Source organism: Lynx rufus, unplaced genomic scaffold (genome assembly GCF_022079265.1).
Source record: "Lynx rufus isolate CCGP_SWC_20201006 ecotype Redwood Valley unplaced genomic scaffold, mLynRuf1.p SCAF_15, whole genome shotgun sequence".
NCBI lineage: Eukaryota > Metazoa > Chordata > Mammalia > Carnivora > Felidae > Lynx > Lynx rufus.
The window spans coordinates 28923913-28949589 of NW_025814829.1; the positions used below are offsets into that span (position 1 = coordinate 28923913).

Genomic DNA, 25677 nt, shown 5'->3' on the forward strand with positions numbered 1-25677 from the left:
CGGGATAATTCCAGGTTTTCCTGGCCTCTGTTTCGGCGAAGCGTTTGGGGTGAACTTGTGCTCGTTCTTCTCCTCCTCCTCATTTTCTCGTAATTTCAAGGGGAAGGAAATGATCGTTTTCCCTCCAATTTCTCTCCGGTTCTCTTTGCAGGCTTTTTCTGCCATGTGGAAAGAGGAGTCACTCGAGGAAGGGGGGAGGGAAGAAGGAAGGGGGGCAGAAATCAGAATGAAACAGAAGTTGGACCGGATTAACAGGGAGGCTTTTTGTTTTATTTCTGTTTTTTTTTTCCTTTTCTTAAAAAAAATTAAATAAAGTTCTCATTATTTCCCCAATATACATCAAATGAGTTTTCATGCAAAGCAGCAGTCACAGAGGCAGAACTGTCCCCAGTTCGTGCCTCTCGGCTTGAAGAACCGCCTTCTCTGGGCCCCTGCTTCTCTCTGGTTCTCACTGTGGAGGGACGGCGCCCGTGGTCTCTCCCTGCGGGAACCGGCTGTGACGAAACGTGGCTGGCGTGGGGAGAGGGGCCCTCCCCTCTCCCCGTGATGGGGTCTCAGGGGACACCAAGCTCTGGGGGCTGATCCCCTTCACTTGTCCTTCTTCTGAGACGCGCAGGGTGACGGCTTGCATGGGTCCCTCTTCCCGGGAACGTGAGGCTCCGTCTCTCAGCTCTCAATGGACAGGGACATGGCATTTATGAGCTGTTCTACCTTGTACGCCAGCCGCTGTCGCCGGGCCTGCTCGTCCTGCTCTAGGGCCCCGAGGAGCTGAGGAACAAAAACAGAGGTGGGGGGGACTTCAGAACTCAGTTTAGAAGAAGCCATGTGCTGAGTCTTTCGTCCTTCTTTCTGCCTTTCCATCCCGCCCTAAGGAGCGTGACCTGAAATCACGTAAATGATTAACTGAGTGTATATATGTCTATGGATATATCTTTAAAATTTTTTTTTAATGTTTACTCATTTTTGAGAGAGAGACGGACAGAGCACAAGCGGGGGAGGGGCAGGGAGAGAGGGAGACGCAGAACCCGAAGCAGGCTCCAGGCTCTGAGCTGTCGGCACAGAGCCCGACACGGGGCTCGAACCCACAAACCGCGAGATCATGACCTGAGCTGAAGTCGGACGCTTAACCGACTGAGCCACCCAGGCACATCTGTGCCTGGGTGTATCTTAAAACAACATATTTAAAACAATATCTGGCAAGGGCACCTGGGTGGCTCAGTCGGTTAAGCGTCCGAGTTCAGCTCAGGTCATGATCTCGCGGTTCGTGGGTTCGAGCCCCGTGTCGGGCTCTGTGCCGACAGCTCAGAGCCTGGAGCCTGCTTCGGGTTCTGCGTCTCCCTCTCTCCCTGCCCCTCCCCCCGCTTGTGCTCTGTCCATCTCAGTCTCTCAACAATGAATAAATGTAAAAAAAATTTTTTTTAAAGAAATAAAACAATATTTGGCATATACGACGAAGTGCTAAGTATTAGCTATTATCATTATCATTATTATTATTATTTTTTTTTTTAATTTTTTTTTTCAACGTTTATTTATTTTTGGGACAGAGAGAGACAGAGCATGAACGGGGGAGGGGCAGAGAGAGAGGGAGACACAGAATCCGAAACAGGCTCCAGGCTCTGAGCCATCAGCCCAGAGCCTGACGCGGGGCTCGAACTCCCGGACCGCGAGATCGTGACCTGGCTGAAGTCGGACGCTTAACCGACTGCGCCACCCAGGCGCCCCTCATTATCATTATTATTATTACTACTGCTAATTTCAGGTACAGTGTCAATGCAGGTCTTGTAAATCCTCTGAAGCTGTCTTATTCAACCTCTCCTCATGTTAAGGTCCACCTGCGTACCTAAAATGCAACTGACGGATGTGCCCAAGTGCAAAGAATAGTCTGATTCACTGTTTAAGAAAGAATGAAATTAATTGTCCAACACTTTGAAAGGAAAAATAATTACATCATCAAAGTCTTGTTTATTATGTTGCCAAAGGGTGAAAGACAATGGAATGTGTAAGAAAGCATTGGATGAGTTGGAGACGATAAGGCTACCTTCTAAGGGAATGGTAATGATTTTTGAGCTCATGGGTTTTTGATTCCATGAGTGTTTTCTCTAAGCTACCCTCTGTCGCTGTTACTTAGAGGCTGGACCAGGCGTTCTGTTTAACTGCCTTTCTGGCTGTGTGTCAGTCTCTGTCCCCTCCAGGGCCCTGCCTTACCTCTTCGCTATATTTGCTGACGTAGGAGTAGATCTCATTGAGGGCACTCAACATGTTGAACTCCACAGCATGCAGACGGGACTGCTCAGCGAGGTAGGCGTTCATGTCCTGGTCACTGATGGCGGGGAGCTTGGCAATGTCTGCATAGTATCTGCCATAGAGAGGACAGACTCCGTAACGGGGACCTGGCACACATTTGCCTACACTACTCCGACCTCGGGCCCCTCGAGAGCACTGCATGTCCCCAGTTACTCCTGCCTCCAATGTCTCTTTCGATGTGTTTTCCTCTGGCCTCTTGCCTCAAGCTAAGGGCGAGGCCTGGAGACTGTTGCTCAGGAGGCCAGACTCCATCTAGCTCCGAGCTCCCACTATAGTGTCCCCCCACCCCCCCAGAATGCATAAAAGCCCAGACTCTGACCAGACTCCAACCAGACTCCTTGTATTCCAACCCCAGCTCTACTGCCTGCTAGCTGGGTGACCTTGGGCAAGTTACTAAGCCTCTCTGTACCTCAGTTTCCTCATTAGTCAAATGGCGATGACAATAATACTTACTTTGCCACTCTGTTGGATATTATAATGAGAGGACGCATAAAAAATCTTTATCACAGGACTGGTTGCTTAGCATGTGCTCAATACCAGGTAATCAGAACGATAATGGTCTGAGCTCCAAGGGCACAGGGCCTCCCCTCCTTCCTCTACCAGAAAGCTTGGACAAGGGGCAAGGAGGGGAACCTGAGATCCGAAGGTACCTCAAACCCGGCTGTGAGTCCTCAGTGAAGCCCACAGCGTGGGGAATGGAGCAGACAGGCAGGGGTGTGGGCCTGTCCCAGGGAAGCTACTGACCTCTCCACCCAGCTCTTGTAGCTGGGGATGTCCTTGGCATAGAGCAGCTTGTTGGAGGGGGAGTCCTTGCCCAGCCGGTGCTCTGACGTGGAGCAGGAGTCCATGAAGGTCTGGGCCACCACGGACAGGCAGGCGTCCGTGATGCTGCCCTTGTGGATGTCGAATACAAACTGGGGGTTCTTGATCACGTTCACCCAGAAGCGCAGAGGGAGGCTGTGGGTAAAGGCAGAAGGGACCCTGAGGGCCGAGCCTCCACCGTGCCCCTGGTGTCGTCCACTAACACTCCTCTCCTCCTTCTACGAGTGAAACCTCTCTCTCCCAAGGGCAAGGGAACGTAATCACAGAGGACTGGGCCAGCCAGGGCTGCTAATTTAGCCTAAGTGATTCTTGACCCTGGGAGAAGCGGAGAGGCGCCATCGCACCCTAACAGGGGGGCCGACCCTGATCCCTACCGAGAGGTAGATAGACGGAGGTGGGTTCCGTTCCCTCCCGGCAGCCTTTGCCAAAGGCTCCCAGGCCCCCAGGGAAGCCTAAGTACAGAGAACTGCACAGTTTTCTCAGAGCTTCGAACAAAGCCCCCAGACTCCTGGAGTCCCTTTACACAGTGCCATGGCCGTTATCCGGAAGGACGCAGCCAGCAGCCCCAGGCGCTGCCTCGGAGCCCCACAAAGGGCGCCACCTGCGCTCCCGCCCAGCCTGGCCCCCTGCGCCACTTCCCAGGGCAGGCCAGGCCCGGTGGGTGGGGCTGAGGAGTGGGCCCCCCAGGGGGCGCCTCTTTCAGGGCTCTCCCCCGGGGGCTCTCCTCTATCTGGGCAGGGGCAGAGGGAGGAGAGGAGGCCATTGTGGGCATGCTGGGAACGACTCAGTGTAGCTCAGCGTTTTCCCACCCCAAGAGGAACTGATCAGTCGTTAGGAGTGTTCTTTCTGCGGCTTGGGAAGTTACAGTCAGAGGAGAATGGGTTTTCTCTGCTCCTGAGGCCATAAGGAGGAAAAGCCCATTTATTCCCCTTCAAAATCAGAACAGCTGCTGTTTCTGTGCCTTTTCCAGCTTCGTCCTCTCTTCCAGCTGCCCGCAGGGCCTTAACTCCCGGGCTCCTGTGTGAGTGAGCTTTGTTCCCGGGCTTGTCCTTCTGGCCTGAGATGGCGGTCCAGAAATCCAGCCTACCTTTCTTCTCTCCTTCATCTTCTCTTGACCCTCAAGTGCCCCAGACTTTCCCAAACGCCTCAGTCATGCCAAGTCTTGGGAAGGGCAACTTTGCCCACTCCAAACACTTCCATTACGATTTCTGCTTATCTTCCAAAGGACGACAGGATCAGACACTGTCCTGTAGCCAGGAGAAGCTGCCTCGGCTGAGAGGTGACTCATCTGTTCCACTCTCCCCCCCTCTGGCAGCTCTGGGGAGCATCTAATATTCTTTCCTCGGACATTAGCTGTTTGAGGTCTGGAGAAGGGGACTCTTCCTGCCACAACCCCAGGGCAGGGCATTTCTAGGACGGGGGCCTGTTTGGCAACAGAAGGCAGAGAGACGGGGATAATCCAGAACTTTCTCTTCATTTCCCTGAAACCGCAGCACTGGGCTGGGGAGTCTTCCAAAGCAAAGGAGACAGGCAGGGCTCTGCCCCCGGGAATCCAGACGAAAGGCCTGCCCTGCTGAGGCGCGCCGTGGGCTTCTCCCCCGCGACCACCGGCCACCGGCATCTCCCCATTTCACTATCCTGTGATCAAAGCTGCGGGCTCCAGAGGGCCAGCAACCACAGCATCTCGGAGAAGAAAGGATTATATGGGATGGGGTTGGTTTTTTCCAAAGTGTTTTGCCGGTTGCTAGGATTTTTGATTCCCAAATAACAGCCGGGGCCCATCTGTGTCGGCTCTGTTTTCTGAGGAGATCGCTGACTCCAGACAGCTGTGCGGGCTGCCTGCCCAACCCACATGCCTGGACCTCCTCTCTCCCCTCTCCGTGCTCTTTCCTGGAGGAAGGTTTTTGACTCCGGCTCTTGGCCAGGCCCCGTCTGACCTGAGAGCCAGTCCTTAGCTTGGCTGGCGATGCGGGTCTAAAACCGAGGAGAGAAAAGTCCTTTGCCAGGGGCCTGCGGGAGCCGCTTGTCCCACCGCGGTCTGGCTGCCGAGGTTACCTTAGGGAAGAGTCACGCCTGCAGGACACCCTGCCCGCTGCTTCCTGAAAGCCATGGCGCCGGGGTAATAACTTGGCCTTAAGGGATCAAGTTTGCAACGACATCCTCCCGGTTGGTGGGCTCAAATCTATAGCAGGTGCAAGCTCTCTCCCCGGGGTCTATGTCCAGTTCAGGGCTTCCCCGTCTCAGGAAGGGCCGTGGGTTCTGCCCCCCTCAGAATGCCTGACGCTGACTGGCTCTGTAGCTGTGCAGCTCGGTCCAAAGGTGGCTCCTTATGTAGGTTCCTCCAGCATCCTTTCTTGAGAACCAGAGGTCTCAGGGTCAGGGAGGAAGTGCTCCCTGGGAAAGGATCTCCACCTGAAAGGGCAGAGCTCAAGCACGCGTCCCGGTGCCGGGCCCGAAGCCAGGCGGGCCCCACTGGGCGCTGGCAGCCCGGGGACCGTGTTGGGGATGCAGAGCATATGTGCGCTATTTGTTCTAGGAACCTCAGAGTACCCGGCCCCGCGAGGAACGGGCTCCCCGCATCTCCCGGGTCCGGGCCGGTCCCACCTCCCACACCTCGCGGCCTCTCCAGGCCGCAGCTCCCCCTGGGGTCCCCGAGGGGTTACCAGTTGCTTTTCCAGGTGTGCCGCACATCTGTGTCATGGATGCCGTGTCTGTCCGCCTGCTCATCCAGGAAGTCAAACATGTACTTGATGGCCAGGGGGAGGGCGCTGCCCCGGTGCACAGTGCTGAACAAGGTCTCAAACAAGTCGTCCACGAACTTCTGCAGGGTGCCCTGGGGGAGGGACGGTGGGAGAGTATGAAGGGGAGGGTGGGGGAGGGTGGGGGTGCAGGCAGCAGACGGGCAGACCAGATGGTGCCTTGGACTGATCCCGCCTTGGAAATTTGTCTGCGGCACCAGGCTGCGCAGACCGTGTGGTGGGGGGGTGGGGAGGGAGGGGGCTGCGGGGGTGTCGGGGAGGGGGGAGGGGCTGGAGAGGCTACAGATTCCTGGGAAGAACCTCTCCTCCAACTGGCAGCCACATGGCACATGTATGCTTGTGTCCGTGCCGGGCGGGCGTAGGCACAGGGTGTTGGGACGGGAAGACCGTGAGTCCTCGGAGCCCAGGCTGCCCACAGGGGACGGTGGGCGCACGCTGGGACGAGAGGGTGTCTGCGGAACAGCCTGGAGGACGATGAGCCTCCTGGCAGGACGGCAACGGGTCTGAGTGAAAGGAGTGAGGAGGTTTGTGGTATCAGTGGCCTGGGATCAGTGGCGTCTGGGAGTGGGTGCTGCGGGTACAAGGGTCCAGATCCAAGGACAGCCAGGCCCAGCCTTGACCCACGGGGCCCTGGAGGATCTCTGGGCAGGGACAAGGCCGGGCCTGCATCCCACAGTTGACAGGTTCAAGGAACACTTCTGACGGTTAGGTAAATGTCCAACCTTTTTTCTGGTGTCCTGTGTTCGTCTCTCATCAGCATATTAGCAAAAGCAAAATTTGAGACACGTGGTCTGAGGGTGTATTTCTATGTCATCTTTGGGAGCAAGTCTGAGAGCTGCAACCTGGATGCCACTGCGTTAGAATTTCAGCGGCATTTCTGTGGGGTCTGTGGTGGAGAGCATTTGAAATCTGACCCGTGCTGGCAAATACGAGCCACATAATTGCCATCCTTACAGGCGTATTTGTTCTCCGCGAGGGAAGCTGGAAGACGGCTTTTAGATCACAGCTTCCAGCACCGTGGCCCCCTCACTTCCATCAGCACTCGGGGGCAGGTGGGATGGGATGGGGAAGGGGGAGGCTTCTCTCCAATTATTGGCAGGTCCAGGCCTTTATGCTTTCCCTCCCGATGTGGCCGGAAAGCGGGTAGAAAAGGCAGTGGTGGTGGAGGCTGGCATATCCAGCTGACATCGATAAGAAAACCCTAACATTTTCCTAAAAGGTACAGGCACCCAGAGCCGAGAGAGCAGTTCCTTTGCAGAGTAATGGTGGTCTTGATGGGCCAGGGGCAATGATATTGTTGCAACCGTTGCCAAAGGGTAGGGGAGAAACAGCAGTGGCCCGATCCTCTGGAAAGCCTGCTCTGGGACCTGGGTCTGATTGTCTGAATGGGTCCCCTTAAAGCACAGACTCCATGAAAGTCTTCTTACGCTGGTGGGCGGGTGGGGTGGACAGGACATACCCCTCTAAGGAGCCCTCCCGGGTTGGGGAGAGCAGGAGTTACCTTGGTGGCCAGTAGCCGGGTCAAGTAGATCTCAGACACCATCTTGCTGCCCCGGTCACCCTCCTTCTGGTCCCCATGGTCATGGTTCTTCACCAGATGCCACACCTTAACCCCACTCTCCAGGTCTGGGGTGATCATAGGGGCTCGGGACCGCAGGCTGTCGGGACTGCCGGTGTACCTGAAGGAGGAGTCTGAGGAGAAGGGGGCAGTGGAGGCCCATGAGACACTGATTTCGCCATGCTTGCTTGTAGAATCCTTCTAGAATCTCTGCCCGCCTACTGCACTCACTCAGAATAAACTACTTGCGATTGGACAGGGACCCTTGGGACTTCATATTTGGTGGGTTATTGTAGGGATCCTTGGTTGGCATGATGACAGAGGAGACTGAAACCCTTTCTTTTAAAATAAAATTCAGGGGCACCTGGGTGGCTCAGTAGGTTAAGCATCCGACTCTTGATTTCGGCTCAAGTCATGATTTCATAGTTTCATGAGTTCAAGCCCTGCATCAGGCTCCTCGTTGACAGCTTGGGGTCTGCTTGGGATTCATTCTCTCCCTCTCTCTCTGCTCCTCCCCGACTCGTGCACGCTTGTGTGTGTGTGCACGTGTGCACATGTGCGTGCACGCTCTCTCTCTCTCAAAATAAACTTCTAAAAACATTTTAAAAATTAAATAAAAAAATTAAAACAAATTAAAAATAAAAAGGAGTTTGGAAATTCTGTGAGTTGGAGACAGCCTTGCAAATATGGGAGCTCTCCTCCCCTGATGCTTGCACGGCAAAGAATAATCAATAGGTAATATGTCAGCCGAATATTTTCATAGGGGCTTTGATTAAAACTCTGGGTGCTAAGAAGCTGTAACTTATAATGCTCCCTCTTGGGAGTCAATGGGTCCTTCTTACTTGGAGCCTAGAATATGGAATTGCCTAAGCCATTTTTGGAGCCACTGGACTCAGTCCTTGAGCTGGAAAACCCAAAGCCTTCCTGCATATACAAAGCCAGAAGAAATGGAGCAAGAGAGGGTGAAGCAAGGTAACCTCATGGCCCAGCAGGCACTGGGGGCCCTTGTGCCCTCGGGGGTGGATGGGCCAGGATGGTCAATTACTTGCCAAATTGGGACCCTTTTGGGAGTAAAGGGGGGCTAGTAATAACTCAGCCAGGACAACAGGTACAAATTGGGACTGGACCAAGGACTGGCATGTGGGAAACACCACCCAGGAGCCTCCCTGATTCTGGGCCCCTCAACCTCCTTCAGCAGGTGCAGGCTGTCAAAGGAAGGGCACGTGGTGCGCCAACTCCCACAGCTCTGAGGACGCAGCCGGGCCGGGAATGACTGCACTAGGGGGGAGGGAAGGAAATGAGCAAACGTCCTTGACTGGACAAGGGCAGCTGCGAGGGCCGTCTGCTCGTCCAAAGGGCTGGTGAGAAGTCCACGGTAGATCACAGAAGCCGCCTCCAGGCTGCCCAGGCTGCCTTTCCAGGTCCTCACCGTATCTGCTGATGGATGTGCGCGAGATGCTGGCAGACGCAGGGATGTTGTAGGAGGAGGTCTGTTTGGGGACCAGAGCCACCACTGATCTGTCTGACACCTGAGAAGGGTAGGAAAGGTAGAGTGTGGTTCTACCTTCTACTTCTAGAAGGTAACGAAGGAGGCGTGGGGTAAGGCACAAGGAGTTCAGGGATATTGACGATACTATGGTTGCTACTCGCCAATACGTCCAACACGGTAGTTGTTCGCCACCTGTGCTAATCGCGCACTTGAACTTCAGTTAGTCCGAACGGAGATACATTGTAAGTGTCTAAACTATAACACGAGCTATTATGCTATAAACGCATAATATACGCTGGGTTTCAGTAGCTTAGCATGAATGAAAGAACACAAATTATCTCATTAATAATTTTCATATTGATTCCATGTTGAAATCATATTTATCTTAGAATCTATTAGGTTAGAGAAGATATATTGTTATCATCAATTTCGTCGGCTCATTTCTACTTTTTAAACATGGCTAGTAAAAAGTTTTAATTTACACATGTGGCTGGCATTATGTTTCTATTGGACAGCCTGGGCTAGACTCAAGCCTCCCTTCAACGCCGTGAGTTTGCACGATTAGTACCATTTTACAGATGAGGAAACTGAAGCATAGAGGGGCTAAGCAATGTCTTCAAAGCCACACAATGAATGAATACATGGTACAGCCCATCTCTGTAGCCAGGTCTGTCAGGCTCCAGAGCACATGTTCTCCTCGTTATATCCTAATTTGGGATTTCATTTCAAGTCACACTGGTCTGCAGCCCATTTTCCGTTTTGGCTCTGATTTCTTTTCTGGCCAGGGTCCTATAATGCCCGGGCCACCTTGAGGGGTTCCACCAACAGGGCAACTGCTCTCGGGGAGGCAGAGAGAAAGACGGCTTGTCGCTCTGTCCTCTGTGAGGGTACCCAGGCTCAGCACCCGGCCTGGAGGGAAAGGGCTGATAAATGACAAGCCATATTGAAGACATTTGGGGCCATTTTGATTTAAGATTACCCTCCATCCAATAAAAACGGAGAATCCCCAGAATTGTGGCGATCCAATTAAACCCCTAACGCAGAGGGAATAAAACAGCTATAATAATGTTATGGGCCATAAAACATTCCTATTAAACCATTTTTTATTTTAACAATTTTTATGAACTTTATAAGTTTGATTTATAGCTGCACCAGTCGTAAAACCATCTTTCTGGGTCTTAAATTGTCAGTCCCTCTCTCCCACCAAAAAAGAATTAAATGTTGGGAAGTCAAACTATAAATGAACATTAGTGCTAACGAGATTCCCTGATAGCCGGTTTTAGTAGTGGTGTTTAATTTTACCCTCCCTATAAATCTGCGGGAACCCAGGAAGTTTTTTAACATCTCTTTGTTAATTAAGATTATGCAGATTTTCTCCTGGAGGGACTTCCAGGACCTTTGACTCCAGGGAGAGTAACAAGGGGGCGATGCTTTGACTTGATGGCATAAAGCTGAAGGGCCCTTTGCTCTTTAAGGCATCTGGAAAGTTCTAGTGCCCCGTTACTCCCCAGCCGGGGTGGCTCCCTGGACTGCCAGTGGTCCGCACCATCGGTACCGGGTCTGGAACTGAGGGGAACCTCTCCACCTCTGTCCTTCAGGAACTCTCCTTGCAACTGGCAGTCTAGAAACGATACTCTGAAAGCCTGGCAGGGGCAGGGGTTTATACTCCCAAGAAGAACAGATGATGCTCTCCACGTGTGGTTTGTTGTCACCTAAAGGAAGATTCACAAGGTGACGCGAATGACCACAGTTCAATTCAGTTCCAGGTCTCGTCACTAAATCTCTCTCGTCTTCAGTGCTCGGTCGTTCTTTCTCTTGACTGACAGGCGGTGCAAATCCACGGTCAAGATGCTTGGCTGGGTCCGACCTCAGCTCTGCCATTTACTAGCTACATGACATCAGGAAAGTCGGTTAACCTCTCCGTGTCTCTGTCGTCTCATTTGTCGATGGGGATACTAATGGCATGTAGGTGTATCATGAGGATTAAAGGGGTCAGGACACATAAAGGCCGACAGCAGTGCCTGGCACCCAGTGGGCACTCGGTAAGTATCGCATTAGTGTGGTTATTATGGGCATCACCATCATCATCACAGTCTCCTAAAGGGAAGAATGATGGCTGGTGTTTCTCATCACTCTGGGCCAGCATGTGGGAAGTACCTTGCACTCGGCAAAGCTCAGTAAATATTTGAGGAACGAATGAATACATGAATGATAAATGACATCGGGGAATTGGAAGTGCTTTGTATGATGAGCACTGTAAGAACAGAACATTCCATTCTGATTGGAAGCCTTAGGACGGACGGCTCGGTAACAACCGTCAGGGCATCACAGACAGAAAAGAAAGGGCTCACTCCTGCCCTTGAGAAACTGATGATTTGAAGGCACAATGCTATTCTCTTTTGCGCTTTATAACCAGCTCATTCCAAGTGCTCTACAGGACGCATCGGCACCGTGTGAGCGGGATGGGGGCGGAATCAACAGGGAATGGCTATAAGTCTACCTCCCGCGTCCCTCACCCGTTATTTCTAATTCTTCCAACCACCCTCACAAGCCCTGGCTGTCATCTTCATTTTACAGATGGGGAGCCCAGGTTCTGAGAGGTGAAAGTCACACACCACCAGTGAGTGCAGAAGCGGGGGTTTTAATACAGCTTGAAAAGCCTTTACTCTTCTCAGACACCACACTCCCTCTGTCTGGGGCTGGGTGTGGTCAGGGACCCGGCACAGTTTACGCAGGCCAGTAAGGTGGATGGAGCCTGCAGAGGAGCGTTTCTGGGGCTGCCCCCAATGTCCCCCACTAGCTTCCTTTGTGCTTCGGAGCCTCCCAGCCAGCTCCTATTGGCCTTCAGGACCCCCAGTGGCCTGGCTGATGGCAACCCGGTGCCTGCCAGTCCCTCCGCACCCTCCCTGTGCGCGGCGTGGACCTGGGAGGATGTTATTAATCAGGCAATCCCTTAGGGTCTCACAGCCTGCGGCGCTTCCTCTGGTTGGTTTAATTTCCCTCGGTGTCTCTCATTTCCAGCTTCTATTTCAGTATTTTTCCTGAGTCCCAACCAGCCTACCTGTGCTTAATCTTACAGAGACCCCCAGCCACGAGAGCAGTCGTTACCATGGGAGGGAAGGGGAGGCAGGAATAGATACTCCTGGATCTTTTGTTCTTTTGCCGGAATTTTTTTTTTTTTTTGACTGTTCATTCATTCAGTGCATCTGCCTCTGTGCCGAACACTTTACTGCACTGAATCGACTTCACACAACTTTATGGGGCGGGGATCACTTTGAACTCCATTTTACAGATGAGAAAGAAGAGAACTTAAGTAATTTCCCCAAGGACACCAGCTAGTAAGTAGCAGGATGCAAGACCCGGAAGACAAGTCTGTCCAATTTCTTGCTCCGTGGCAAGTGAGAAGTGTAAGCTGCGTTGATGAGATGCTGAGGACAGAAAGCAGCAGGTACCCACGGCCAGTGTCCTTTCAGAGGACTTCACAATATGCCATTTTTCGGTGGAGGTAGAGACACACAGAATAGAAATGCCTAGCCTCACCCAGACCACTTAAATCGGTTTCTTGGGGCGGGGGCGGGGCACTCGTCTTTTTGAGAAGTTTCCCTAATGATTCTCATAGGTAGTCATGGCTGAAAATCTCTGTTTTATACTCAGGGGAGGAGGAAGGGGTAGATGAGAAAATCTCTTCTAGACTTCTGAGGGCCTGAGAGCAAACCCTGGAGTGAAAGGAACGTTTTGTGGAGTCAAAGGTCGCGGCTCAAAGCCCCTGCCCTCACCTGATAATGCATCAGCGTGTTCAGCCGCTTCCAATCGCCCTCGATCTTGGTGGTGATGTCTTCATCTTGCAGCACGACCCGGGCGATCCGGCCTTGACGCCACTCTGGGGAGAGGGGGTGGTGTAGGTGAGGGGGGGGGTGGGCTATGAACCAAGGTCACCCAGTCCTGCCTCCTCTAGGGGCCTGGCAACCCCAGCTGGTGCCACTCATAGTGCTTCGAGACTTCAAGGGCCCCATGGGGTCAAGGCAGCTGGGGAGAAGTGTGGACTTCACCAGAGGTGGCCACATCAGAGCAAGCAGTGCCCTGGGAGAAGTATTTCCTACGGCCCCTTGCCTGGGGCAGGACTGTCCCCAGGAGGGGCCTATGCAGGACACGGCTTCTCATTTTCTCACCTCATTCCATGCCATGGCCCAAAGGTCCTCCTGGAAGCCACTTTCTACCCCTTGCCCACACACTCCAAGCCCAGGCCTCCTACCCAAGTCCATGTCAACAGCCCTTGGCCGTTGGGAGTAGGGCACGTTCTTATAGACGGCATCGAGGATCTTCTCCTTGACCTGTGTGATGGTGTCACAGTTTAGCACCTTCACTGGGATCTCAGGACTGTTCTCGTTGTCGGGGTTGACGCAGTTCAGGATCTACAAGTGACGACGGAGGGGGAGCAGGATAGGAGTTCAAGGGACAGCTTGAAGGAGGGGGAGGAAGCCCTTGGACTACTCCCCTTTTAAGACTTACCCTCCCTACAAGAGAAATATCCATGCCTCAGGTTCTCTCTCCTTCCTGCCATCTGCCAAATGATAACCTGAGCCATGCCTACCCTGCCCTTCTCAAAGAATTGGGACTCCACTTTCTAGTTCCTGGTTGGCTTAGGAGCCACTGTAATCCCGGAACGAGGCGTCCTAGGGGTTCAGAGATGGCTCCAGGTGTATCCAGGGCTGGCCACCCACCTCCCAAAGCCTCTATGTTAGGAATTAGCAATTTCATATTCTTCCCCATAATGCTAATTTCCCCATACCTAATGGAGGGGGTCTCACCCCCACCCCCACCATATCATCTAGGGTAAACTGAGACAGACAGGGCTCTTTAGGCCCACCAGCTGAGATGGGGAGGGGAAACAAAGGCATGTCTGCCACACTCTTGGAACACTTGGCACGCCCCTTAGACTTGCCCCCAGGCCATATCCTAGCCTCTTTATTGATTGGCTTTGTGCTTGGAGGGCAGAAAATGGATCTGAGACAGGAGGTTTGCTGTGTCCCCTAAGTTTCCAGCCTCCTCACCAGGGTCTTGTACTCGATCTGCTGCCGGATGAGCTTGTCCTCGCTCAAGGAGTAGCGGGCCTCACCCGTGATGGCGTCGATGGGACCCTTCTCCATCTGCTGCTTGATGGCGCAGTAGAGCATGAACAGTGGCTCTCCCGCACACTCCTGTGGGCACAGGCAAGGGCGTGGGCTGTGCGGGGGCACCAGTCTCCTCCTCTCCCTCTCCCGGCCATGCTCCCAGGCCTGCTTTGCTTTGGAGCACCCCTGCCAGGCAGGTTCCTACTCCTGAGGGGTCCCCCTGCAAGCCCCGATGGCCAGGCTTGGAGCAGTCCCCCTCCCATCTTACTCTCAGCTCTAGGTCCCGGCTCGCTCCCAATCTCACCTTCAGGAACTTATGCAGGAGGAAGGCAAACCAATTGGTCAGCATCTTCTCGGCCACAGACTCTGTCCTGGGGAGGGAGAAGGGGTGAGAGGCGGTCCTTTGTGGAGGGGGTCTCGAGAGGGGGGTCATCTGGCTTGTACGCACCGTAGCCCAAGAGAACAACAGGGCATCAAAGCATGCAGGGCTGGGAGCCAGGACACCAGAGCGAGAAGTGTGACCTCAGGCCAGAGGCTTCTTCTTTCTGGGCCACAATTCCCTGTGGAACTGGCACTACGGGTCTGCATAGGAAGGTGCCAGGTACCCCTTTCCACAGGGCTATCAATGACCAGTTCTCCTTACTTCCTGCCGGCCTGAGGATGATCAACTGAGTTTCTCTGTCCCTCTGGGATTCCTTGCGTGCCTAAATACTCCATTTTCATACCCCAAAGGCCCCTGGTACCCGCCCCTCCAGCCACTCAGAATCAGACTGCCTGTATTCCAAGTCTGACTCTGCCACGGACTGCCTGCGTGACCTCGGGCAAGTCATTTCCCCGGGCAAGTCATTTCCGCAGTCTCTGGGTTCCTTTTCCCCATCTTTGAATGGGGACCATGATAATATCTATCCCACAGGGCTGTTATCAGGATTGAATGAGTTAAGTATGTAAAGCGCTAAGAATAGCACCTGGCACCCGTGAGCACTGTTCCGTAAGTATTAGCTGTCGTTACTGCTATCGCGTGGGCTTGTGGATCCCAGCCACTCAAGTGGAGAGCGGTGTGCATGAGTGTTCAGCGCACAGGGGATCTGTTTTGCAAGCACCACCCCTCCCCATCCCCCAACCTGGGCTGCAGATCTGGGGACTCGGGGAAGGAACAAAGCAGCTATAACAGACCCTCCGTGATGGGGATGGGGATGCCGAGGGGTATTTTAACACCCTACGTGTAGTGCAAATTATACCCTCTGGCTGCGGTAAATCCCAGGCATTTGCCAGGGCTGCTCTGCAATCTGGGCCTGGGAGAGAGTGACAATGGCAGAAGAAATTGTAGCTTTGTCCCCTGGCCCCTCCCAGCACCCTCTCCCTGCATTGTGCCTGAGATTAGCTCTAATTTAAATACAACAGTTCTTAATGAGAGTTTCTAATGCTCAGATTGGCAGGATGGGGGCTCAGAACTCATAAAACAAAGCCATTCCTCCTCCCTCCTCACCCCACGTGGGGTCTGGAAGCCTGCGACCTGGCTGGGAGCAGGCTAAAGAGGAGGGTGGGGAAATGGAGATGGTGCATTCCAACCTCTGCTGCCAGAGGGGCTCAGGAGCTCTGCTCTGCTCCCTGGGGCCTCCAGGGAGGGTGGCCTTGGGGGATGGATGCCAAGGTCTCCAGCCCTCTCTCCTGCCAGTAAAAATGGCAAGGGCGGAAGGAGCCTGTGGCGGCTGCTGGTGATACGAATCCTGGGAACTGGGCGCGGAAGGGAAAGGCTGCAGCAAATCTCCAGCCAGCCTCTGTCCCACAGAACCTTCGGGGAGTATGGAACTGTTCCCTAAGTGCGCTGTCCAATATGGTGGCCGGCATGCGGTGACTGAGCCCTTGGCACGTGGCTAGCGCGACGGAGGAACGGAATTTCACGTTCTAGTTCATTTTAATTCACAGTCACGTGTGGCTACCACACTGGACAGTGCAGCTCTAGAGGCACAAGGAGGGACAGAGACTGGGAGACAGTGTTACCGATGCCATTTTGTCAGTGAGGAAGATAAACAGCAGAGAGGCCGCGTCATGGGCCCGGGACCACACCGCTAGCAGGTGGCAGGGCCGGGGTTCGAGCCGGGGTTCGAGCCGAGCTCTGAGCCGAGGTCCGGGCTCCTCCTTCACACTTAGCAGGTGCAGACACAGCCTCCCGGGGCCACGGGGAGATCAGACTCTGCGCCGCGAGAGGCGCGGACACAGGCCACTGCGCATGGGTGTCATGTCTGCGATGGGGAGCCTGTCATGCTGCTCTAGCAGGGCCCGCGAGCCCGCTGCGACCCCAGGCCCCCCTCCCCGCCCCCTGCCGCGGGGCGCACCTGCGGAGGAGCAGCTTGGGGTGGTTCTTGTTCTCCAGATTCTTCTCGATGAGGTCGGACAGCAGCTGCTTGAGGACGTCGGTGGCGTACTCCAGGCGGCCCTGCAGGCCGGTCATGATGAGCGAGGCCACGTTGCCGCGGTCGCGCATGGAGAAGCTGCGCTGCAGCTCCAGGGTGCGGATGAAGGTCAGCAGGAACACCTTGTTGTTGATGAGCTGGGCGAAGAGCTTCAGGGCCTTCTCCACGTGCTGCTGCCCATTTCCCTGCACCTGGGGTGGACGGGACGGGCGCCCCCTCAGAGGACAGGCTTCCGGCCTCCTAGCCCGGCCTCTCCCCGAGGGTCTTGCGTGGCGATAGCTGTAGGACTCCGTCCGTGACGCCTACGGCCACCCCGCCCCATCTCCCGCACCCGCGATGGGGTAGGAATGGCTGGGCTCTGAGGTCCACCATCTGCTCTGGCCGCCCCCTCGGTTGTGGGGGTCGGCTCCAGGCAGAGCCCTCGCAGGGGATGCTGTCCGTCCGCCTGTCCCAGGGGTACCACAGGAGATACTCCATCAGACTTGCTTGGTTTGCTAGTCTCCCTTTAATCCTCTCTGCCCTGATTTATTATCTTTGGCAAAACAAACCAACAAACGAGCAAACAAACTTCACAGAATCGTAGGTCTTTCCTTAAGCCCCCTTAAATCCATTTGAGAATGTGGCAGAATCGTAGTTAATTAATTTAGTCATTAATTAAAAAATGACAATCAGCCTTCCCCTGGAATCATCCTAAAGAGCCTGGGTGCCCCCCCCACCCCCACCTTGGCCGTGATCCGCCTGATGAGAAACATCCCTGTGGGGGTGATGCTGTTGTAAGCCGTTTCTCCTCCTTACTCCCGACCTTTCTCTGAGCTATTGGGCCCCATCTGCATTTCCCAGGTCCTGCGTTCCTGCCGGGTGACTTGGGGAGAGAGGCAGTCGTTACCTCCAGCTCCCGCAGCACGGGATGGTCCTCGATGCCGGGGAACAGGACTCGCATAGCATAGGTACGATAATCCAGGTAGGGGATTCCAGAGCGGTCCAGGTCGCTGGTCAGCTCATTGATATCTGTCTGGAGCTCAGCAAAGGCTATGAAAATGCAGGGAGACAGGGAGGCTCAGGAGGGCGACCGGGGCAGGGGAGGGGAAAGGCGGGAGAAGACGTCTGTGAAGGCCTGGGGTGTGGAGACAAGGAGGGTTGTTGGGTTGCATCTCCAGAAGGTGTGAGGTATCTCCGGGCCTCCTTTCTTAGGTGGTAGGCACGTGGGCCATTTCTGTATCATTTCCTCCTGTCTGCCAATGCCTAATTTTGCCTTTTCTTTCTGCGTATTACAAGTGTAGTTAAAACAAAGAAAAGGGAAGGACACCATGACTAGTATCATGCATGGGGCTGCAGGTTCTCGAAACAGCGGAGAGGCAGCGGCCAAGGGGATGAAGCCACGCGCAGAACAGGCAGCCTCCCTCCCCTTTCCTTCCAAGCAAGAGAATAATGAATCAAGATGCAAAGACCTTGGACAAAAATGAACATGAAAACCACCATGAGATCTTGCCCATTAGGGTGGCTATAACAGAAAAATGGACAACAGTGAGTGTTGACGAGGATGCGGAAAAACTGGAACCCTGTGCCGACAGCTCAGAGCCTGGAACCTACTTCAGATGCGGGGTCTCCCCCCTCTCTCTGTCCCTCCCCTGCTCATGCTCTGTCCCTCAAAAATGAATAAATATTAAAAAAAAATTAAAAAAAAAAAAGGAAAGAGATTCTGACACTTGACACTTGCAACCACATGGATGCCACAGCATGGATTATGCTTAATGAAGTAAACCAGACGCAAAGAACAAATACCGTGTGATTCCATTTATATGAGAGTCCTAGAGAAGTCAAATTCATAGAAACAAAGTAGAATGGTGGCTGACAGCAGCCAGTGGGGAGGGGGCCGTGGTTACTGTTTAATGAATACAGCGGTTCAGCTGGGGAGGAAGAGAAAGTTCTGGATGGCGGTTGTGGTTCCATAACGATGTGAATGTACTTAATGCTACCGAGCTGGAAGGAAGAGCCCTAGGGTGTGGAGACAGTGAGGGTTAAAATGGCAGATTTTATGTGATGTTATGTGTACTTTAACACACACACACACACACACACACACACAGGGAACTAAGAACACCAAAGCCAGCCTTGCGGCGCCCCAGCCATCAGGCCCTCAGCTGACAGGGGAGCGTTCCTTTGGTGGCAGGTCTGTCTGCCTGATGCCCTGCTCCCCGCCCTTCCCCTGCCCTGGCACCAGAGAAGCCATTCCCCACGTTGCCCCAGCCCAGCCGTTCCCTTTAACCCAGCAGAGAGGGCTTGTTCCTGATCCTGATGTTTGTAGCAAAGGGAGAAATGTTTTGATTCTTAATTGAAATGTTTACCCAGAGAGCCCGGTGGGTCCTCAGCCCGAGGGGACACCCAAGTATATGTGTCACCTCGAGGCTGTGGTTGCATGGGAGATGGAAGGAAGCAATCGCTACTCCCACGTGTGTCCACGGCCGAGGACACCAGCGAGTGGCGGCCTTCAGAGCGCTCGGCCTGTGGCACGGGTGGAAAACAAGCCCTGGGGGAGGGGAGGGGATAAGGCCGGAGGCAGGTGAAGAGCTGCCTCCACACGCTCTGAGAGCAGCTATGCAAGAAACAGGAGCCGGATTCCCATCTGGGGGACCTATAGCAACCGACAGCCGAGCCTGGGAGGCTCTGACTGTGGGGAGACCGAGGCCCCGAAAGGGAGAGAAAGGCTCCCAGACTGGGAGATAAGTCAGGGCTCAGGAAGGCCAGGAACAAGACGGTCAGACCTGGGGCCTCGCCCTGGGCATTCTTAATGGGACTTCTCTAATGCTAAAAGCAAAGTGAGTTTCTGGGAAAACAGGCTGAGGGTGGGAGGGATGGAAACAGCGATAAGAGCAGTTTCCCGGGAGGCGGTAAAGGACTGGTGACGAAAGACGGGGCCAGGAAGCGAGACAGTGCCTCCACCTACCTTCCTTACACTCCAGGGCCACGCGGGACTCCAGGTTGTCCATCTGCATCTGGAGCCTCTTGAGAGTGAGGTCGTTTTCTCGAGACTTCCGCTTGTAGGCAATGAGGACGATGATGACGATGATGAGCAGGAGGCTGCCGCCCGCCGCGATGCTGACAATGGCTGGCAGGGTCAGCAAGCTGTCTGAGATGACACTCACCGAGCCAGGAGAGAACACCATCCCGCCCACGTGAACCTGTGCATTGCACACACACAGACGCTGTAGAGCCCTGGCATGCCATCGATCCTTAGGTTTCAGAAAGGGCAATGAGTGACCACGGCCACACAGTACAGACTTGGACATGAAACAACTTCCTGCTTATGATCTCCCTTTCCTTTCTTGGGTTCTCAACTTCTACCCATCTCAATGTAGAACATGGTGAGGAGGGGCTATGGAGGACGTAGACGGGACAGCCTCACTTTGTGACAGATCATGCATGCACGGCGAGGAGGTGGGGGGGAGTCATAAAAGGAAGAGGGTTCACTCACCATGACTTTGTGCTGCCCCGTGAGGTTGGGGGGCTCGCAGAGGAGCTGTGTCTCCGACACAGTGACAGCACACGGGGTCTCTCCAATCAGCACGGTGTAGTTGAGTTTGGCACCTCCAGAGGCAGGAGGGCAGAGGTTTTTGCCCTGGGGAGAACAGTAATCTTAAAAGAAACAATTGACGCAGGGACGCAGAAGTTAACTGCCTAAAAAAGAGATGACAGCCGCGGGGGAAGGGCAGCCGTGCAAAAACCAATAGATGACTCCGTGCAGAGTTTCTGGGGAAAACTTCAAACAGCCCCAATTTCCAGAGAAAGAGAGAGAAAATGCGGGGAGGAGAGAAAGCAAGGGAGGAAGGGATGGGAAGAAGACTGGAAGGAGAGACAGACTCCAAACCAGGGAGCATTTGGAGGAGAGCACGTGGGATATAAAGGAAAGTAACAAAACAGATGGACGAATCGTTCCGGGGCACCGTGACCCCTCGGAATAGGCGCACGGGCTACGGTGGCCACGGGAGCGGTCAATGAAAGGAAGTGTTTGCTTCCAAGGCGCTGCCGAATTTTGGCGTCCCAAAGCTCACAAGAACAAACAGCAACATTGTAAAGTGTTCCTTGAGAATCCCAAGGGCCAGATATATGGCTGGATGGGTCAATATCTATAAACAAGCTCCCTTTTCGGGGAGATGGCAGCTTTGCGAGGCCGTGAGCACAGAGAGGCGAACAGGAAAGGCCGGGAGGGAGGGGGGCTGTCACCATGACGGCACGGGCCAGGCACTGCTCTCTGCCCATCCTACCTTCAGAATGATGGGGGATCCTGGCTTTTGATCCAACACTCCGGTAGGGCTGAGCAGTTCGAAGGTTGGGTTGGGGTAGTAGATGAACTTGGTGTCGTTGTAAATGAGCAAGGACTGGACGTTATTAAAGACGAATCCAAACTCATCTGGCCGTTCCACAGTGTCCAGGCCGGGCCGGTAGTCCGTGGTCAGAGAGGGTGCCAGGCAGGTTAGGGTGGTGGTGTTCACAACTTTACAAACCTGGGAGGCCCAGAGTGCAGCATTTAAATGCAGATCGAGTGAGAGGTTGGGGGGGGGGGTCACACTACCACCTCCCGCCCTCTCTTTGCTTTGGCCTGTCACCCCCTGATTACTTGGTTGTCTTCATTAGACGGTGAGCCCCTTGAGAAAAAGGACTGTGAAATTTGGGAGACTGGGGCACACATGTTAATCTCATTCATTCATTCACCAACGTCGTTTGACGGCCTGTTCTGTGTCAGCCGCTATGCTAGCAGCTGGGGCCATTTGGTGACACTGTCATCGTCCGGAGGAGGAGACAAATGACCAAACACGCATTATAACATAGTCCCAGACGGGGACCGGACTGCAGTAGGGGTTCGAGCACCGCTAAATGCATGAGTGCCTGTGTGAAAGGCCCAGTCAGGGTAGGAGGGTGTGTGTGTGAGAGAGAGTGCATGGCCGTGGCCTGAGGATGACTCAGGGACACTTTTCCTTGCACAGAAGGAGTGAAATGTAACCTGAAGAACGAGCAGGACTCTCCTAGACAAGGAGGGGGAGGGGTGGGGGCAACGAGTCCCAGGCAGAAGGAAGGGCAGCAAAGTCCTGGGGAGGAGGGAGTTTGAGGACAAAGCAGGACAGCAGTGTAGACAGGGTGTGTATGTGTTGGGGCGCAGGGAGTAGCATGAGATGAGCACTCTGCCAGCACATAGTAGGTGTTCAGTTAATGTTTACTGAATACACTGATGAGTAAAAAGAATCCTTCAAGTCTTGAAGCATTCTGTTCAGGATCTCTCTCTTCTGCAGCCAGGCACCCCCCTCCCCCCCACTCTACACAAGGGAGTAGCCCGGGTACGGATACTGAGGTCATGATGTCCTTCCTTTTTGGGTAGACCCTGGTGTCTGTACTAAAATCCTAGCTGAGCTGGCCTCGACTTAGCGTGAGCGGCGCCATTCCCTTCTCTGGTGGTTTAGTTCCAGGGCTGTCCAGGACGGTGGCCGGACTGAAGAAACCGCCACAGGACCCCGCGTGGCATGTGGACAAAACCCGATTCCCACGCGCTCTCCTCCTGGCTTGCGCTCAGCACGGTCCTGGTTGGGGCTCTGGGTGTCCCAGCAACAGCCAAGGGCATCTGGGAGAGCTCGGCCTGCTCAAGTACACGCTGTCCTGGCAGGTTCACATGTGTTGTGAGTCTGGCCAACATACACACACACACACACACACACACACACACACACACACACGAGCTTCATGTTCCGAAAACAAGACCCCGTGTGAAATCGCAGAGAAGCTGACCCTGGCACAGAGATTATGTCAGACCCCCAAGTCCAAGTGTTAACCCCCACTTTCCAGAGGGAGTTTAAGAGTTTCACTAGAACAGCCTGCTGAGGGCTGCATGCCCGGGCGGGGGAGGGCTCCCTAGACCAGACTCCTCTCTGAATAAGCAAATCACTCCCAAACAAGCAGGCTCTGTTCGTTAACTGCCCGGTGCTGCATCGGCACTTTATTTGCCAAAATTCCTGGGGGTTTTGTGGCCTTTGCCTTGGCCCTTCTCACGTCTCACTGGGGATGCTTCAAAATCCAGAGGGAAGAGGTAGACCCAGTGGGCTGAAGAGGTGCCTGTGGGGGCGGGGGGCAGAGTTCTTCTGTCCCCACCGCTCTTGACAGAGAGCTCCCAACAGTAAAGGCAGGGGGCAGAGGTCACCACCTTCCCGTTGTGGAGCCAGGCTTGATGAAGAGACCACATCCAGGTGGCTCCTCCAGGCCTGTCCGCCTGCAGGCTCCAGGCAGGTCACTACTGAGCCTGAGGACCCCCAGCTCTCAACAGGGAGGAACCATCACTTAACTCCTTGAAACACGGAGGGCACAGTGGGTGGGCTGGGGGAACTGCTGGGGAGATTCCTGCCCAGGGTTGCAAGACCTTAGCCTTTGCAGATGGATGTCAGGTATAGGGAAGGCCTTTCCAGACCAGTCTTCTCTTCAAATGGCTTCGTGGGGACTAAGGCCGCAGGCTTTGGAGGTTAACCTCGTCAGTCACATACTTACTCTGTACTGCCTTAACCATGTCTTTTACTTCCTGTACTTCTACTGCTGTGACATCTGGGGCCTTACGACCTGGAGGGATCCCCCTCCTGGGACCAGCCAGTGCCTAGAGACCGCAAACAACCTGCCTGCTAGAGCACGCTGTTGTGATGCAAACCAATCAGTCCGGAGCCCAGACCCCTGACCGTCTCCTTTTCTACACTCTGAGCACCCATCCACCATCCCTAATCATACCAGGCCGGGCACGGGACAATCAGGAACAGCCCCCGTGCCCCAGAGGCCGCTAAAACGATTCGGACTGGGCAACCCTAAGCCTGTTTACCTTGCCTTCATGCTTCCTTCCTGCAGAAGCCATAATAAAGGCTCTCGCCACAGTGCCCTTTCCTCCCTCTGCTTCCAGACCCCCCCCACCCCGGCTGCTTCCCCCTTGGTGTGGAAGCCCCCTTCCCTTGGGGTCTGTGAGTATAACAAACTATCTTTCCAATGGCAGTTGCCTCCTGTGCTGTTGGCCTTGACATACCTGAGTAATAGTGAAACCTTTATTTCAAAACACGTACCTAATTTATTTAGGGGTTTTATCCTTCCTGAGTGTCAGGCCACTGTTCCCATTTCCACCCCTCATTTTCCTTCCTTCCACTTAGTCCTTGGAGTTTGACAAGGTGGTCTGTGAGCTACTGGGAACACTGGCTTCAGTCTGGAAGTGGAGTGGGAGCATAGGTCTTTTTACCCCTGGATCAGGTTCTCCACTTGGGATAAGGAGGCACGTGCTCTCCTGGCCCAAAGAGCTGTGACCAGGGTGGAAACTGAAGGTGTGATACGGGTGTCCCTGCATGTCTGCCATGATGGAATGTCATAACCAGATCACCAGCATCTCACGGGGTCTGGTAATGAAAGGCCCAGGTTTTGGGGGGATCTAGTTGCTTCTGCCTCCAGCTACCCTCGTGGCTGGGGACAAGCCGTTACTCCTTTCTGGCATTAGTTTCCTCAGCTATACAACGAGGGGGGTGGACCAGATGATCCCTGTAACTTTTCCAGAACTTGCCTTCAAATGCTGTGTCATTTTGTGCCTTTCTGTGTTTCCTAAGGAAGCTTCCAGCATGCGGGGGGTCTGTCAGGGATAAAAGGGTAGGCACAGTACCATCTTTCCTGTCTTTATCACAGCTACTCAATCCCCTGAGGTCAAAGCAGCAATAATAGCAATTATATGAAAAATAACGGCCATAATAGCATCTCCTGGACTATAATTATGAATACAGCAGTGTTTCAGAGAATACCGGCTAACAAGACTGAGGGGGAAGCCACCAGAACTAACTAAAAAATGTGTAACGACATCTCAGACATTCTACTTTTATGATAGGGAACTTCTTTAAAAACCACAAACGTCCGTAGAGAAAAAAAATTAAGTTACATGGCTCCGCACCGAGGAGAAAAGTAAAATGTTCGACTGATCACCTTCGCAGCCGGGGTAGGACTAGCTAGCTGCTCGCAGTGACTGCCGTTTATCAAGCGCTAACCTAGTGCCCGCCAAGGGCTTCGCGTTACAGATCGGCGAGGAGAGTCTTATCGTCAGCGTTTACACAGGCAGAGAATAGGGGATAACAGAGGTTAAACGACTTGATCGTGGTCGTACGACTAATGGAGGGCAGCGTCCTGCTTCCAATTCAGATGTGTCTGCCTCTGGAGCCAGCATTTCTTCACCCTTCCACACTGCTTCTTACGGGACCTCAAAGCAAACATAGCATGAAACCAGGAGCCCTTCTGTGATCTCTCTTAAGCTCAGAAGCCAGGACATTTATATACTCGCCCTCTGACGAGAAATGATTATGCTGTAATTGCAAGAGTCCTTGGAAGGTTCAGGTGTTTGGGGCCATGATTCCAAGCTCAGGGTCTTGAACTAACTTTCTTCCCCCATAGACGGCCGCTCCAGTGCATCTGGTTGGAAGAGGGAGCTAACACGGACCTCATCACATTGCAAACCCAGACGCAGAGCTGTGGTTATAGGGAGGGCCAGGCGGACCGGCGGTTACTCACGTTGACAGACTCCTTGCCATTAAACTTGACTCGGACCCTTGGCTCCTGAATGACATCCAGGTTGAAGCCTGTGATGGTCAGGGGTGTGTGGCCGCTGGGAACAAGCAGAGGCTGGGTTAGGTTAAAAGCCCTCTCAAATGGCTACCACCTCGACCCCGGCCCCCTCACAAGACAGGGGTTCTGTCAGGTGGCGGCTGGGCGTTATCCGTCCCACCTCTGCCTCACCTGGCAATGCTCCACTCCGGCTCAATGCGCTGCACCCGGGGGTCATCTATGTACTCGAACTGCAGGTTGTTATCCACGCGGGCTCGGTCGACACTCACGGAAACGGGGACTGGGCCCAGTCCGTTGGATGACGGGGGTGAGACACACACGATCTCGTTCATTGACCGCCTGACAGGGAGACAGCAAGAGGGTTGTAAAGAAAGGCATTGGCAATGAGGAGAGCTCTCTGGCTTCAGAGGCGATTTTCCTCAGTCTGAGGGTATGTACGGCCCACAAAATGCTCTGTTCCTTCATACTCTACACAACGGAACATATCCCTTATCGGTGTATATCAGTGCCTCTTTTTACTGGAGATCCGACTCTGGTTGGACGAGGGAGGGAACACGTTGAAGAAGGGGACTGGAGAATGTGGGGCAGGGGTCAGGGCTTCGTGGGCTTTGGG

At 53.9% G+C, this 25677-nt stretch overlaps 1 protein-coding gene across 1 annotated transcript; it reads right to left on the reverse strand.

The window, feature by feature from the left end:
* Nucleotides 1–323: 323 nt before the first annotated feature.
* PLXNA2 (plexin A2) lies at nucleotides 324–25396 on the reverse strand. Its single transcript, XM_047076452.1, has 17 exons — nucleotides 25236–25396; nucleotides 25011–25104; nucleotides 20720–20959; nucleotides 19930–20073; nucleotides 19402–19636; nucleotides 17344–17486; nucleotides 16380–16648; nucleotides 14348–14414; nucleotides 13984–14130; nucleotides 13185–13344; nucleotides 12709–12812; nucleotides 8873–8972; nucleotides 7387–7577; nucleotides 5790–5959; nucleotides 3049–3261; nucleotides 2206–2356; nucleotides 324–768 (listed from the first exon to the last, which is right to left on the reverse strand). The coding sequence occupies exons 1-17, from the start codon at nucleotides 25394–25396 to the stop codon at nucleotides 667–669; spliced, it is 2691 nt and encodes an 896-aa protein (XP_046932408.1). The 3' UTR covers nucleotides 324–666.
* Nucleotides 25397–25677: the final 281 nt, after the last annotated feature.